At 43.8% G+C, this 17,784-nt stretch overlaps 1 protein-coding gene across 4 annotated transcripts in view; it reads right to left on the bottom strand.

Moving 5' to 3' along the window:
• The window catches only part of CLEC16A (C-type lectin domain containing 16A), a 645,672-nt gene that overhangs the window by 138,110 nt on the left and 489,778 nt on the right, over positions 1-17,784 (bottom strand). For all 4 annotated transcript variants that reach the window (XM_085632123.1, XM_085632125.1, XM_085632126.1 and 1 more), the window contains exon 20: positions 3,462-3,666. In XM_085632123.1, coding sequence (XP_085488249.1) covers positions 3,462-3,666 — 205 coding nt within the window. The remainder of the gene's footprint in view (positions 1-3,461; positions 3,667-17,784) is intronic.

Raw genomic sequence — 17,784 nt, 5'->3', positions numbered from 1 at the left:
ATATCCCATTTTCAAGGGAGGGAAGAGGAATTCCTCAGCCAATTACCATTTCATTTCACTTTTAGACCTGGAAGCAAAATATTTTGCAGGATTGCTGCTGAAAGACCTCAAATCATGGGTAAAATTTAAGGAGTTAATTCCCATGAATCAGACAGGATTTCAACAAAAACAAGGCTGCATCTCGAACTTGCAGGCTCTTTCCATGCTTCTGGTTGTTCGCAAACAGACATTACTTTACATTTGCTTTGATGATTTTAAGGTGGCTTTTGATCGGGTCTCTAGAAGTCAATTATAGAGAAAATTGCAATCATGGTCTATTCCAGTGAAATTGCAAAGGGCAATAGAACTCCTATACCTGGATATGGATAAAATTAGATGATGGTAATTATGTAACCAGGAAATGCCTCCAACAGTTGGGCGCAAACAAGGCTGTTTTGCCCCCCTTGCTACTCAACCTTTGTATAATGGATCTCACATTGGCGTTCTATTGTCAATTCACATCTGCCAAAACTGCAAGGAAAGTCTCTGTCCACCTCTTGTACACGGATTATTTAGTTATGTTAAGTAAAACAAAAGTGGGTTTCCGTAGACTAATTAATAAGTTAGCTGAATATTTTAGGTCAAATGGACTAGAAGTGAACTTCGCAAAAAACTAAATTATTTATGGTAAGAGGGTTGCAAAAGAAAGGTCTAGCACTGGAGAAATGAGAGCCTTGATAAAGTAATGGAGTACAAGTACTTCGGTGTTTGGATGGATGCAAGAGGTAACCTGGCACGGCAAAAAGAATCAATCATAAATTGAGCGCAGGCCCTACAATGTGCTTTTACAACCTCCTCAAAATATTTATGGGGCTCCAGCCTAGATCCAATCCTTCAGTTTATAAAGGCAAAGCTATTGCCATCAATAACATACGGGAGTGAAAAGCTGCTGGGGAAGGATGCAAAATTCTTGAACGGTCTAGTGGTTAAAATATACAAATCTGTTTTTCGCCTTCCAAGGACAGCCTCCCCAGCACAAGTGTGCCTTGAGTTTGGCCTGTTAAATCAAGTAATAGCCAGACAGCAAGTATTTCTTACGTTGTAGTATAAACTACGAGCTTCTAGGCCAGACACCCTGGATATTTGTAACTGGCAAGAAATCAGAAGTAGTCCGATCAACTCATTGGATCTTTGGTTCCGGGAAAAGTCCCTAGAAACATTCCAGGCAATGGATCTGTGGAATCCGCAGGTGGTTCAGGCAGTGTTTAAAAAACATGTTTCCAGAAGTGCTCACAAGGTCAGCAAACTAGATGTTAAAAGCATGTTAGCATGGCAAAGGCATACCTGGATGGTGATAAACATGCAGTATAAAAGGCCAACATGCATTTCTGAGCACAAATCATTCGCAGAATATCAAACTTAAGTGCATACACTATCGATTAGGGGCATTTCCAACTTTGTACCTTCTGCCTAAGTGGCACATTCGGCCTACATACACTACCTACAGGCTTTGCGGTAATGGAACACAAACCCTTATGCATGTAGTATGTTTGTGCCCAGCACTTTACAGAGAGCACAGAGAGTTGCTGTGCAGATCTTTTATTATTATTAACATGTAGACAGGCCATCATGGCGGCGCTGAGCACTGCCAACATGCACATGAACATTAGACTTATAAAGTTTATATCCCAGTGAAGTGAAAACTTTGAGTCATATATAACGTACGATTGCCTTAAATCATCTTAATGGTAAAAATGTATTTATACAACAATCTCAATGGTATATATTTTAATAGCACTTTATTATATGCACTTTATGGAGAACTGTGATTTGATGTCTGTGAAAGTCTTAGAAAAGGTTTTATGTACTGTGTATTAATTATGTTTTGCAAAAGTTTTAACTAACCATGCAAATAAAGATCATTCATTAATTTCTTCCAGCTAGTACAATCGGGAGTGGTAAATTATTTGCATATCTATGCACTGACGTGAAAATTACAGGTAGAGACGTTTTCCACATTCTATTTTCAGATTCTTTAGTATTTTCACATTTATGAGGCTTCTGAATAAGCCATTTGGGCAAACTACACTAATTACGCTTTCATTAATTTCCTTTGTTTTTTTTTTTTTAGAAATAAAATGTTTTCTATTTTCCCTTCTTGTTTTATCCATTGATTAAGTGCAAGTACACTGAAACAACTTAACCACTTTTTAGAAAAAAAGGATAGAGTAGAAAATATTATTGGATCCGTTTGGTAAAGCTGAGAAGATACGCTCAGAAACATATCTGCACAACATTTATATTAACTGGAAAAAGTACACCTTTACTAATTGCGTATTTTCAGAAAATACAAAAAAGCAGACCACAAATCCGATATCTACACGTACATAACATATGTACTCGTATGTAACATGTGCTTGTGTATAGAAAACGTTTAAGCGTGCACTAGAATCCTTTAGCACGTGAAAGTATAATGACCGAATATACACTTGTCAACAATGCTGGAAAGCAGAAATGCCCTGGATGTTAAATTTGATATCCATGTATACCAGTACACCTCATTATTCTCTCCCTTTCACAGCACTCATCCATCAATAACCTTCATTTTTTTTGTTTAAATATTTTTATTGGTCTTTTCAAAATAATTCCCATTTGCTCATGGTACATAGCATAACAAAGCGTCAGAAAAAAATAAAAAAAATAAAAGATCAGTGTTTCAAAGTACATATTGCATTTTCGCGTCAATACTGTTGCGGGTAAACTACTCAGACTATTGCAGATCATATTACGGTGCGTTACAACACACAAACATTTCAAGTGGCTATCTCTTAACGTCTTTTCGATCATAAGACCTATATATCTCCCCACGTTGCCTAGGCGCCCGCGGCGAGAGAGGAGTGCAACCAACTGAAAAGGGAAGGAGAGAAAAAGGTGCCAGTACTACATAATGACATTGGCTATAGCATTAAGGCCACCCTTATCTGATCGTCTTGAGAGTGACAAATGTTGAAAACAGTCTTCCGTGGCCAGTACAACAGGCTGACGAGGGACTTGTGCCAGAGGGGAAGAGAAAGGATAAAAGCAGATACCCCAACAAATTAAATCTTTTCAATATAAAAACTATAAACAACATAATTAAAAGGCTGCCTTCTAAAAACCATTATGGAAGTCATTACATTATAGAGCATGGGAGTATTAAATGTGGGAGGTATGACAGGATAGCGCACTGGGACGGAGGTCAAACTCGTGCCATCCATCAATAACCTTCATACTGTGTGTCACCTATTCTATAAAGGTTTACAATATCTAACCACATATGCCAGAAACTAGTGTGAACTATAGTGTCACTGTTTAAATTCAGCTATTACAAAAGGTCAATAAAATATTGTTGTCAGCGTTATTCTATAGAATAGAAAAACATGTGATTGTTGTATTATATGAAAAAATTAAGAATAACTTTGAGAAATGTACAATCAGCTTACCCGATATCCTTTGCATTTTCATACGTCGAGCCTGGATGCGTCCCTTTGCTAAGCGCTGCTTTGCTATGATACATCGGATATGGTCAGAAAAAATGAATCTGGCTTGGAGGATAGGGAAAGGCTTGGAATGTGGGCTAGATGCAGGCTTATGAATTATGATGTTAAGAGCCCGACTGTCATCTTCAACACCAGTCACTTGCATATCCTGTAGAAAAACATGAGAACATGTTCTGCACATAATTCTTTATTTGGTGAGTGTACGATTGAAAATTCTTACAGTAAGTTTTTAAATAGCATAACCTACAGGTACAATAGCACAGTACAACAAATGTTTAAAAAGAACTTTAAGAATCTACCAGAATTACATTAGACACAAAACAGGTACAAGAACCTCAAAGCACACCAATACCACGCAGCCAGGAGATGCAGTAGTATTTGCAATAGGTATGTTTCCCAAAATGAGGACTTGGGTTTACATTCACAACACTAACCGAACACTAACACTGCCCAAACACTGTCTGGAGATTTGGGATATTTTAGCAGATAAGAAGCCAGACTTAAGCCTTCATTACGGAAACTTTGTTAGATGACAACAACTCCCCTGATATTGCCTCCGTCCTTCCTGCTGGCTACACATTGCTAAAAGGCGACAGATTAGGGCAGAAGGGAGGAGGAATAACCATTCTTTTTAAAGATTGCTTCACTTGTCTCCATGAACCTGTGGCTCCACTACGAGACGATGAGATCTTAGTTTTTCAGGTGTCCAGCGAAGATTATAAAATGTTTTGGTAGAGCAGTAATTTACAAGCTCCCAGGATATAAATCTTAATTCTATGTGAGGACCGGAGGCTCAGATTATGCCTTCTTCCTTCGCTTTATTTTAACAGCAGCATATCAACACAATAACCAACTACATTTCCCATGAACAATAGGGAAACAAAGTTCCAACAGGAGTCCTTCCTCGCTGTCCGCACTCCAGCCAGCCCACATAGTCCCTTCACGCTGTTTCCTCCTCGATTTTTCGAGTTTGCACAGATTCCCTTTAGTCACGGGACGTTTTTTAACATATCTTACGTGACTGATTCCCTGCGAGGTGTGGTGTGGTCCTCCCGCCGCCAGTGGGCGTAGTGCACTCTCTATGGGCAGCACGAGTCAGGCACTAGCATTAGAGTCCTGTCGAGTGCTGCCCGGTGAGAGCTCAGCCTTGCCTCCTGCCACCCGGTTTTACGCCCTGTGGGGGTCTGTATTTTTCCATGATTTTCATTGAACGCTTTTTGAGGGTCTGTAAGACATACTTGAACACCCTGCGGGGTCGCAATTGCACCGTGACTTGTGGTGCCTGTGGGGCACTGTCCTGGGTGGCTGCCCTGTGATCAGAGGGCTGGTGTGTCCCTAGAGCTCTGCCCATTAATTGTGTGCCCTTGACCACCCTTATTTGTCTGGGCTCCCTCCCAGCTTGTAAACAGAGCGCCTGCAGTACCTTTAAAATATTGCTTTCAGCACCAAGCGGCCTGTGCTCCTAATATACTTACCCAAGACTATGCAGTCGGAGCAAGATCAGTACAAGGAGGAGGATCCCTTGGCGTACCTCCACTGGGATGATGACTTTTACCAGGCAGTGGATGACTCCATCTACAGGGCTGTCAACCAAGCCATGGAGCCTTTGGAGCAACGCCTGTCAGTGCAGATAGCGAAAGAGTGCGCCAAGTGGGCTTCTCCCATGCCAGTTACCCCTAAGTCCCCTCCTGCGCCTCAACCTTCTGGTTCTCCCACTGCTAAGAAACCATTTCCTCAAGGGGTGGATGTAGATGCTTTTGCCTGTTTGAAACAGGTGCCCCCGCAGCCTGACCCGGTGCCCCTCGCAGACTGCACCACATCGCCTCTGCTTCCCCTGACCCCTTTGATAACGGCGACTCCCCCGGGGACACGGACGAGGAAGCAGGTTCCTCTAGGTCTTGGCTCCCGACGCTCACTTCTGCCCTGGGGGGGCCTCTGATATGTTGGACCCAGACGACATTGTCCACCCAAGGTTTACGGAGTGGGTTCCCGGGGATAAAGTGGCCCAGTATGTGGCGAGCCATCTGCGCAAACCAATGGACAAGGACGCTCGCAACCGCCTTCAGGCAGAGTGTCCCCGCCCCAGTTTGGAGGGAAAGGTTGCCCTAACACCCGAAATAGATCCCAAGATGGCAACCTTCCTAGCGAAATTCGTACGGGACCCTAAAAAGGGCATTTATCGCTCCTGGCGTACGTGCCAGGACAAACTACTAGATGCAGTGGGACCGGTCACCAAAATTCTTGACATGGCCGAAGAGGCCAAGGTGTCCGGTGCCCTTATCTCCCCAGACGTTCTCTCGAGCTGGGCGCAGTGTGCGATAGTGTTTATTGGAAATGCAAATTGCGCACTCTCCACGGAGAGAAGGCGGTTGCTCCTAATTAAGGTGGACCCCAAGTTAGGTGACCTAGCTTCCACGGAGGCAAGCGCTGTGGCCCAGGGAGGCTTATTTGACGACCCGTTCGTCAAAGAGTTAGGAAAGTTTGTGGCGACTTTCACCTCACTTGACAGAGCCCAGTCAAAATTCAGGAAGGTTTTTGCTCCCCGGATTTTCCAAGGAGCTGGTCGTGGTAGGGGCTGCACGACCGGCCGCTTATCCAACTCTGACAGGGGGCAAGGCTCCGGTAGAGGACAATATCAAGACAATGCCCACTTCAACAATTTCTATCCCACCAGAGGGCAGAAGTTCTGTGGCCGTGGAGACCAAAGAGGCCAGCAACAGGGTGCTGGAAGAGGTGAGTGTAATACCCTCGGCGAGCTTGCAGGTGGGGGGGGCGCTTGGCACTGTTTTTCCCGGCTTGGGTTTCCCTCGCGTGCAATACTTGGGTGCTGCAGACGGTCCAGGGCTTCTGGTTGGAGTTTCATGGCCGTCCACGTCAGCTAACTCGGCCCGTCCCATCTTCTTCTCGCAACACGATACCGAGCTTGTACGCGAAGAGGTCTCCGCCCTCCTCAAAAAAGGGGCAATTTGCCACGCAGCAGAGCATCCAGGTGGTTTCATCGGCAATCTTTTCTTAGTCGACAAGGTCGAAGGCGGCCGGTCATCAACTTGAAAAGTTTCAACGAGTGGGTGGTTTACCGCCAATTCAAAATGGAGGGGATCCAACACCTCAGAGATATGCTGAGACCACTCGACTGGATGGTCCGGCTCGACCTGAAGGACGTGTACCCGACGGTCCCTATTTTCCCACCTCATCGGCGTTTTCTACAGTTCAGGAGGGAAGGGCAGGTTTTCGAGTTCACCACGCTCCCTTTTGGGCTATCCTCTGCTCCGTGGTGCTTCACAAGGGTTCTCAGACCGGCGGTGGAGTTCCTGTGCACGCAGGGTGTTCAAATGATCGTCTACTTGGACGACATGCTCTTTCTGGATCAGTGCCCCAGGAGGCTGTCCAACCAGTTTAAGACTGCAGTTGACCTTCTCCAGGGACTGGGATTTGTCATAAACGAGAAATAGTCCCTGTTGGTTCCGGTCCAGTGTGCAACCTTTTTAGGCTTCAATGTGGACTCTGTGTCTTCCACTCCGAGTCTCCCCGCCAGGAAGATGGCGAAGATCAGGCATGAACAACGCCAGACCATGGCGAAGATGCAGATTTCCTTGCGCAAACTGGCGAGTCTCGTAGGTCTTCTCTCCTCCTCCATACAGGCCATTTTTCCCGCGCCTTTGCACTATCGTGCCATGCAGCGCCTGAAGGTGAATCACCTCAGGAAGGGTTGGACATACTCCTAGTCGATACCTCTGACGGACGATGTGAGGGATGAGATGGAATGGTGGCTCACCCACAAGGAGGCGTGGAATTGTCGGGCCATATTCGGTTCCGCTCCGGATATTGTCATCGAATCAGACGCCAGCCGCTCCGGTTGGGGAGCAAGGTGCGGAGAGTTCTCCGTGGGTGGAGCCTAGACCACTCATGAACATTGCATATCAACTGCCTGGAGCTGCTGGCAGGGTCATTTGCGGTGCAATGCTGGACGAAACACAGGGTACAATTGTCCTTCTCAGGATGGACAACATCTCTGCGGTCCGGTACATCAACCACCTAGGTGGCACCAGATCCAAGATGTTGGGGAACCTAGCCAGGGACTTTTGGCACTTCTGCCTAGACAAATAGATCTCAGTGACGGCGGAGTACCTTCCGGGGCGGGAGAACGAAATGGCCAACTGGCACTCTCGTCACCTCCTGGATGCCTCAGGTCTTCTCCCAGTTGTCGGAGAAATGGGGCCCCTTCTCGGTAGACCTTTTTGCGTTACGACTAGATCATCAGTTAACGAGATACTTCTGTTGGCGGCCAGATCCGCAGGTGGAGGGGACAGATGCGTTTCTCCACGACTGGCAGCGGGAGCACGGTTATGCCTTCGCTCCGTTCTCCATGATCACGTGAGTGTGCGCCTTGCTTCGCCACCAGCAGGCGGAGGTGGTGTTGATCACACCCTGGTGGAGGTCTCAAGTCTGGTTTCCGGTTCTACTGGAACTTTCTTGGGATTGTCCAATACGAGACCCCCACTGTCCTCACATTCTCCTCAATCCAGATCTCGTGCCCCATCGGCTGGTAGTGGAAGGAACGTTGAAGAGGATGGCCTGGCGGATCTCCGGAAAAGCTGAGGGCTTGCTCACCAAGGCATGGGCATGACCAAGAGATACTGGTCAGCTTGGCATAGATGTCGTCGGTGTGTGTGACAGAGTGTCGCTCCCGTGGGGGCAGATGGAGTCCCATGTCCTTAATTTTCTGGCGAGTCTGGCGGAGGATGGTCTGGCCTATAGGTCAATCAATACCTTCCGCTCCGCGATTTCGGCTGGTCACATTATGGTGCAGGGCTCTCCGGTGGGTGAACACCCTTTGGTTTGCCGGCTTCTCGGAGGGATTCGCTTCACTCTTCCTCCGGAACCTCGATACTCCGTCCTTTGGGACGTGAATCGGGTGTTGAATCTTTCTCTTTCTTGGCAACCAAATAGGTATTTGTCCCGTAAGGAAGTAACAGCCAAATTGGCAATGCTGTTATGCCTGGTCTCGTGCAGACACGTCTCAGACGTGAGGGCTTTGGACATTTCAGCCAGAGTGTTTTCCCAGGAAGGGGTATCGTTTACGGTAAGTAGAAGGACCAAGTTTAATACCAGGGTCATTTCGTACCCAGCGTTTCCGATTTCCCTAAACTGTGTGTAGTGCAGTGCCTCCGTGCTTATAAGGAATTCACTGAGGAAACTCGGCCTTCGGGTGAGAGGCAACTGCAAATTGCGCTACGTAAACCGTACAGAGCAGTCTTGTCCCCGACCATCGCAAGACGGGTGCGTTGTGTGATGAAGGAGGCAGGGATCGATACAAAGCAGTTTGGTTCGGCGAGAGGAGCGATGGCCTCCAAGGCTTTTTGGTTAGGTGCGCGCTTGGAAGATTTGATGCGCGCAGCTGATTGGTCCTCTGACTCCACCTTTAATAGGTTTTATTTCAAACCAGTACTGGAGGTGGCAATGCTAGTAGCCGACAAGCTTTGAACTGGCATAATCTGGGCCTCTGGTCCTGACATAGACTGAATATTTGCCTAGCTGTTGTGCTGGTAAGTTTCAATTCTCTTAAGGACACGAAGGCGAGGATTTTCCGCCCAATGACCTCTGAAGATGTGGACCCTTCCCGTTCTAATGTAAGTAAGCCATTCATGGGTCTTTAGAAAGTGGTAATGAGTTGTTGAAGTTCTTCATATGGTGTTGTTTGTTGGTGTTTTACTGCAATTGGTTCCAGCACAGCCCTCTGACACTACCTATTTTGCAGGAAATTATGGTTCCAAACAAGAAGCGTGAAAACTGACAAGAAATGGTAAGTGTGAAGGAAGAGGAAACAGCGTGAAGGAACTATGCTGGCTGACTGGAGTGCAGACAGCGAGGAAGAACTCCTGTTGGAACTTTGTTTCCCTATTGTTCATGGGAAATGTAGTTGGTTATTGTGTTGTTGGAAATATGCTGCTGTTAAAATAAAGCGAAGGAAGAAGGCATAATCTTTGCCTCCGTGTCCTTAATAGAATTGAAACTTACCAGCACAACAGCTAGGCACATTTTCATTTAGTGCAAAACTGCTATCTCTGCTGTTCCTTGCATGTCTGGAACAATCATTTCCTGGTAATAGGCTATTTTAGTGTCTATTTTGAAAATACTGAAGATTCTGTGGTCAAACAACTGGAAAGTGATATGCAGATTCTTCAGCTCAAACAATGGATCAAAGGACCCACCCATATTGCCGGGCATACACTTGCTCTCCTATTTTCTAATATAGAGCCCATAAATGTCTCAAGAATTGAATCCCTTACCTGGACTGCTCACTCTTTAATCGTTTTTTTTCTTTTATTTTGCAGGTTAAGAAAACCAGGCCGCTCACACCCTCAACAGGGGTAAAAAGGCAGTGGAATCTCATAACTTCAGATCTGTTTGCTTCCCACTTCTCTCTAAGAGATCAAACTGCCTCAAGGGCACTCCCTGAACAGGTAGAGGTGGAAATTCTAAACTTAAAAATCACTAACACACTGAATCATTGTGCCCCCAGAATAGAAAACAAACTTAATAGGAAAACACCATCCGAAAAGTGGTATTTGCCAGAACTTAAGACTACTAAAAAGAAAATGTCAATCAGTGGAACATAAGTGGAGAATGACAAAAGAAAATAGTGATAGGCTAATATACAAAGTGGAGCTAAAGAAATATCATAATTCCCTTAAATGTGCTAAGAAATCACACTTTGTGAAAAAAAATTGAACCAAACCGTAAATCACCCACGAGTTATTCAAAATAGTGACTGAACTTTGTAAACAAGCTGGCATGTCCCAAGCATTGACCCCTTCAGTTAGCAACTTTTTCTTTGAAAACATTTGCCAAATCTATTCTGTTTTCAAAAAACAACCTACAATAGAGGATACTGATTGCGAAGCTTTAGATCCCCACTCTGAAGCACATCCTCACTTAGGAAACTTTGTCCCTTTTACAGAAGAGAAAGTAGCGAAGGCAGTGACAGAGGTCAAATCGGGTTCTTCGCTTGACCCTGTCCACACTTTATCTTTTCTGGCCTAGCATCAGTCTTGTGCCCCTATGCGACGCAAATCTTTAATCAATTGCTAGACTCTGCTGTGTTTCCGGATTAATAGCAGGCACGCAAGTCTCTAATCTTGTGAACTACCTACCAATTTCTCAACTTCCTTATCCATCAAAAATTGTGGAGTGGTTGGTAAATAAACAATTGGTTGACTTTCTCGAGTCTAATAAGCTCTTGGATCCTTCACAGACAGGCTTTAGGGCTATGAACAGCACAGAGGCTACTTTATTAGGGGTACTAGATAACATCAGACTTCTGGTGGTCCAGGGAAAAGCCGCCACTCTGATCCTTCTGGACTTGTCGGCGGTATTCAGTACCGTATCACATGACCTCCTGTTGAACATTCTACATGAAAAAGCACTACACTCCAAAACTCTTCATTGTTTTAGTTCCTTTTTATATAATAGAACTCAAAGAGTACAAATGGGCTCCTTTTCTTCCAACCCAAGATCTATCAAGTGTGGTGTCCAGCAAGGAGTCTCTTTGAGTCCAATTCTTTTCAATGTGTATGTCTCACCTTTGGCCATGATTGGTAATAAATGGGGTTTTAATATCTGCTCTTATGCGGATGACACGCAGCTGTTGATAGCAATTGAAGAAAGATATGAGGACACTAGGAGCAACTTGATTAATTGCCTCTCAGAAACTGCGAATTGGATGACAGACCACTGTCTTAAGCTAAACGTAGAGAATTCCGAGATCCAGCTTTTCGGAGGAGCACACCTAGTCTGGGACGCAATCTGGTGGCCCCAATCACTATGTACTGCTCCTGAGCCCATATGGGTTGTAAAAAATTTGGGAATCCTGGTAGACAATTCACTAACCATGTAAGATAAAGTCTGAGTACTGTGTGGGAAATGTTTTGCCATGCTAAAATTACTAAGGAGACTTTTTATATGGATCCATTTGAATTGGAGAAAACCCATTACCCAGACTTTATTGCCCAGCAAACAGTAGTATGGTAATGCACTCTAGGTTGGTATGGCTGATTACTTATTCTCTCTACTGCAAGTAATTCAGAATGCAGCAGCCAAGCAGATTTGCAATAAAAATAAGTACAGCTAGGTATCAGAGTGCTTGAAAGAGCTACACTGGCTGCCTACGCGCCAAAGGGCCAAGTAAAAACTCCTGTGCTATGCACATAGAGTTTATGTAAAACTCGGCTCCAGAATCCTGCAGGACAAAGTCAAATTTTTTGCTACCTCACAAAACTTGAAGTCTTGTAATCGCACCATGGCTAAAACCAGACGCATAAAGAAGGTCAGAGCAGAGGGTCGCTCCTTCTCATATCTGGTGGCCTATCATTGGAACGAACTTCCTTTAGACCTTCGCCTCACTGACAACTATGTGAAACAGATCATGTGCAGTTTCACATGAGCTTTTACATTTTTAGTATATTCTACCTCCTTTTTACCTACATTTAATTACAGCAGACCTGCAAAATTTTGCCAAAAGTTGTTTACGTACACATCTGTACAAGTGCAGCTACAGACTGAACGCTTACAAAATTGAGTACTGTTATATTTATGTGAGCGTTTATCTTCACAAATGTTTTACCCTCACACATAAAACTAATGAAGGAAAAGGATGTTTGAACTTACTCAATTTCATGATTAAACAAATTCCTTATTAATACAGATGTCATTAGTAACAAGTTTCTTAATTAGATCAGATATAAAAGGTTTCACAAATCATAAAAGTAAAAGATATAAATTGATGGTGGTCGGAAACCTATTTCAAAAGGGAAGGTGTTCTGTATTAAATAGTATCCTTTTACTTTTGAATGGATTTGTGACAATAGATCGGAACATCTCTGGGCTCCACTGTGGAAAGTCATCAATGAACAAGTTATTTACCTTCAGTAACACCTTATCTGGTGGGGTGTCTATATAGACAGATTTCTTGACTTAGAATATTTCCAAAGTGCCAGCTGGATCCGGAATTTTTTTGGGCAATACCCCTGCATGCCAGAAGGTGGTGGTGTTCGTCTGTGTCACCAGAAGTAAAGGCTGCAGTGCCCATATAGGTGCTAGCATGCTGATGTCAGTTCCTTCTTGCGACTTTCCACACCAGATGGGCAGTGCCAAAAAGAATGCTGACACACTGGTGTGTATTGCTAAGTCCCTTAAAAAGGGAGACCCTATGTAATCAGTTTGCAGAGCAGGGAGGATGGGAGGGTTAGTAAGTAACCTGCGGCTAGATAGAGTCTCAACCAGATACAGCATAACTGAAGGTAAGTAACATGTTCATCTGATAGAGTCTTCAAGCTGTAGATTCCCTACCTTAGAATAGATATCCAAGCAATACCTCTCAGGAGGTGGGTCTACGACAGATTAAATCAAAAGGTCCCGCATGACCAAATGGGCAAGTGCCCGTCACAACAGACCTTACCATCTAAGCAGTAGTGTTCAGTGAACCTGTGCAAAGATGACCACTTTGCTGCCTGACAGATGTCTAGGACAGAGACTACATGAGCTAACGCAGTGGTTGCAGCATTGTCTCTGGCTGAATGAGCACGCAAGCCCTCAGGGGGTTGCTTTTTGGCCACAGAGTAGCACATCTTTATGCTCAGTACTATCCATCGTGAGATGGTCCTCTTATGCACGGCCGTACCATTCTTAGCACCAACATACCCCACCAATAGTTGACAATCCACCCGGAACTCTTTTGTGCGTTCTAGATGGAATGACTATTTTCTTTTTGAGTCCAGATGATGGAATCTCTCCTCCTCTATTGAAGAGTGAGGCAGAGCAAAGAAGGTAGACAAAGTGATGTTCTGACCTACATGAAAAGGTAAAAGGAACAAATGATGGACGAAATGCTGAACAAAGCAAACATTCACCCCAGTCACTAAGATCTGTGTTTAATCCATTGTTTTTTTGCTCACCACGCCACCCCAATTTGGACCCAGCCATAAGCAAATCAGTCTTGAACCTATTCCTCATGGAGACAGTCCAGCCCGAACTGCCAAGCCAGTTCCTCCCTGGATCAGAAACAAGCCTCCTGGGACCAGTTTCAGGGCATTACCCCTCATCAGCCAGGCTAGCTTAAATCCAGTGCTGCAGTGAGCACGCGACCCACAAGGGGCATACCCTTCCCACTTAGGGCGACAAAATCAAAAGGAACAAATAAAGGACAGAATGCTGAACAATGCAAACATGCATGCCCAGTCACAAAGATCTGGGTTTAATCCACCGTTCTTTTGGTCACCACGCCACCCTAGTTTGGACCCAGCCATTGGCAATTCAGACTTAACTCTGTTCCTCATGGGAACAGTCCAGCCCGAACTGCCGCGAAAATAACTGACTTCAGTGTGCTGGAATGGTGCCTCTATAGGCATAGCACACATCACTTCCACGGTGGGTAAAATGGAGCCGAACACCAAATAACTTTTTTCAATTTTACTGAAACAAGTTTATTTGTGCCTCTTTTCAAATACTGGAGAATAGACTGTAAATAATTCTATCATACAGACCGACTGATCTTGGCAGCTAGTGCTGTGGATGCTATAATCAGAGTCAACCTCAATTTCATAGCAACTGGGCACAATATTTTGGAGATTTGTTAGCACGTTTTCAAAATGTTCAATAATCTTGTTTTTTAACCAGAGACTATATTCTAAGCCAAAGCAAATGACAACGGACCTAAGAATCAGGTTTGAACACAGAATATTTTTTCCCTTTGTTCAGAATGATTATACTTGCAACGGTACAATTGGCAAGACCAAACACTTAATTAGTTGCCAAGACACTCTTACTACTACAATTGTGATATCCATTCCTTCTGGATCCATTACTCGCTTCATCCAATATTAACATCTCAATTACTTAATACTCAAATTGCTCAGGTCCTGCTAGATAGGCTGTCTCAAGATTTGTGGATGTAATGTAGACACCTTTTACAAAGTGATAATGCAAACTACTAGCATCACAATAACTCACTGTTTTATTGTGCATCAACAGATCTTTATTCACCAGCACCCACATTAACCAGAATCCATGTCACAAAGAAAAAAACATGAAAGAGTAACAAAAAAAAGTCAATAAACAAAGGTCCAAAAATCGAAGTTGTGTTTAAATGTAAACACATATTGGTGCTTTGGTAACTCTCAGCCTTATGTCTTAATTGTCCTGCAGTTCTTTGCACAGATGCATTTTTAATCTACTTAGGTTTGGTTATCAAAATACTTAATATAACGCAATATTCCCATGTTAATTTCGATGACCTGCGCCAGTACACACCTGTCGGTCTTTAACAACATATCACAGTCTTTTGTGCATGTGACTGCTTTATTCTACACTTGCCATACCAATAGGTTAATAATTCTAGATTTTACTTCCTATTTCCGCAACATTCCCGTGTTTCATCTCTTTATGTTGACCTCATTGTTCTAAACTTACTGTATCCAACAACTTCCTTAAGAAGCCACGTCTGCCTTTCTTTCTAAAACCATGATTCGAAGTACTTTGGATAAAAGTCTCCTTTATGACTGGTTCATTAGTTAGCCTTTCCTTTGTGATACATTTGTTCTTAGCAGTAATTAATAATATCAACATCTAGATATGGTTTTATGTGAGCTTTTGCTGGTGTGCCAAAGGCCTGATTCACAAATCCTTTTCTCAAATAAGTTTAACAGTGGTGCACAAAAAACCTTTGCAAGCATAAATTAAGTCAGAGCATGATGATTGGAATTTTACGTTTGGAAAATGCATTTTCAGTAAGGAAACCATACATAACCAGTGTATCACATGTGACAGAAGTGCATGTTTAGCGTTATGATTGGGACTGGGTGAGTTTTGGGGGGGAATCGTGTAAAAGAGGTGAACACCCACATGTTTGCTGGTTTTCAAATACCACTAACAGTGCACGTTTCCACTCTGAGAACATGCAAGTTTACTTCTGTCAAATGGAAGTGTAAGTACACTACTAAGAGAGCAATTTGCAGGGAACGTCCCGAGAAGTGGCTTCATCACTATGAAAAATTATTTTCTTCCCTGGTGGGTGGGGGGGCGGGGAGGGGGTTACGGGGGTTGATGGAGGGGGGAATCACGTGATAATGCACAATCATACATGTGCAGAATTTGCCATCTCTTTGAAAACCTCTATAAGAAAAATGGACACATTGGAATTCTCCAAGAAACCCAGTGACTTCTGATATCATTTCTAAGGGATTGCAAACTGGGCTATATCAGTATTAGTGCACTGCAGCATTTAAGTAGAGCTTTCTACTCCTGCAAGTGGCACTAAAGGGTTTGCCTACATCGGCAGCATGCTATTTCATGTAGGAAGTGTGGCTTGATATTTGTTGTCTTTGTTTTAGGATCCTATGTGGGAAGTGTTTTCATGTTCTCCATGACGACACCCAAGGTGTGGTGATCATGTTTTCGGGATGCAGCACTCAGCGGTGTGCTGGAAATTGAGGTGCAAGAGATAGACTCACAGTTTTTGTTTTTCAGTAAGCTGACAGCTTCAAGAATCTCTGCATGTCCTTTCATGCCATTTCTTATTATCTTAGTCTACTTAACTGGCTACTGCACTGTGTTGTCCAACCTGACATTTTGTTTATAGTTTTGGGTCTGAGCTGGCATGGCCGCTGGAGAGAGGGGGAAAAAAGTGGAAAGATCTGCGGGGATGGACTCTGTAACTATCATCCCATATCTGAGTGTCTTTGTGAGATGTAAGGAAGCGGTCATAGTGTAAAGTTTTTTAACCTGAAAGGGAAATTACCTTTCCAGGTTTTATCCAAAGGCCCGTAGGAAGATTTTGTTTTCTTTGAAATAGCCATGCTTTTAACTGTCTTCTGAAGCGTATATGCTCCTAGATGTTTTGTATATTGGCTAGTCGTGTACTGAGAAAGCAGTATCTCCTATGGATTTCTTATGGTAAGTCAGTATGATAAGTGACGCAAGCCTGGAGCAGTGTCCTGTTTTGTTTGTAGTACTTGAATCTAACTTACAGATATACTGGTCTTTACCTTGGGAGGCTTTGTGCACAATGTGGAGTGCCTTCAACTGTAGGTAGCTAGTAGACTGATGGCAAGATTATAATCATGCATTTTTTTTTTCTCTCTCAGAGTTTTATATAGCACAAACTTTACCCGAATCAGGTATCAGAGCGCTTTACATAGCAGCAGTTGCATTACATGAGGACACATTCATTTTTGTTAAGCATGGGGAGATTAAGTGATTTGCCCAGAATCACAGGATGTTCAGCGTCATTGCAGAGACTCGAACCCAATTCCCTAGATTCCAGGTCGACCACCCTAGCCCTTAAGACAACTCCTCCCCCCAATGCATTCTCTTGGGGGAAGTTGGAGAAGAAGTCTTCTGTCATCATTTGGATTAGCTGTATTGTGTTTGATGATTTTAAGGGTGCCAAGGAATAGGCTGTTGGCATAGACAAGCTTGGAAATTAGGAGGGTGAGAATTGGCTTGCCGTTTCTATTGGTATACAAGATATGGGAAGGTGCAACGCAGTGTTTTCAGGGTGTATAAGGAAAGCTTAGTGATATTTTTAACATGTGGTATCCAGCATAGGTCTGAATCCATGGTTACCCTTAAGTTTCTGACTTATGTATGTTGGTATTTTTGCCAATGTTGCAGGTCATGATCTTTGTGTTTGTGGTGTTGAGCTTTAGATGGATATTCATAGTTGAAGTTTGAAGTTTATTGGTTTATATAGCGCTGAATCACCCCAAGGGGGTATCTCTGCGCTTAGGACGGTAGACTAAACAGCCAGAACAGAGAGCTAGAAAAGGTGGGTTTTAAGAAGTTTCCTGAACTGAGAAAGGTTCGAACAGTTGCGAAGCTGAAGAGGCAGCTCATTCCAAAAAGCAAGGGCAAGATGAGTTAAAGCTTTTCCTCCATTGCGCGCTTTTTTAATTCTAGGAGTGCATAGTAGGAGTTTAGTACCTGATCTGAGAGAACGTGAGGAGGTGTACTTGATTAGCTTATTAGAAAGATAGGAAGGGCCTAAATCATTTAGGGCCTTGAAGACAGTGCAGCCTATCTTGAATTTCACCCGCTTTCTCACAGGAAGCCAGTGGAGTTTTTTGAGAAAAGGAATAGAAGAAGTTCTAGGTGGGGCGCCTGCTACAAGGCGAGCGGCCGTGTTCTGCACTACTTGTAATTTGTTAAGGGAAGCTTCATTGGCTGATAGATGCAAAGTGTTACAATAGTCCAGTATACTTAGTATCAGGGC

Source organism: Triturus cristatus, chromosome 10 (assembly GCF_964204655.1).
Source record: "Triturus cristatus chromosome 10, aTriCri1.1, whole genome shotgun sequence".
In the NCBI taxonomy this organism is placed as follows: Eukaryota; Metazoa; Chordata; class Amphibia; order Caudata; family Salamandridae; genus Triturus; species Triturus cristatus.
The sequence above is the reverse complement of the archived record's forward strand: the minus strand, read 5'-3'. Positions and strand labels throughout refer to the sequence as shown.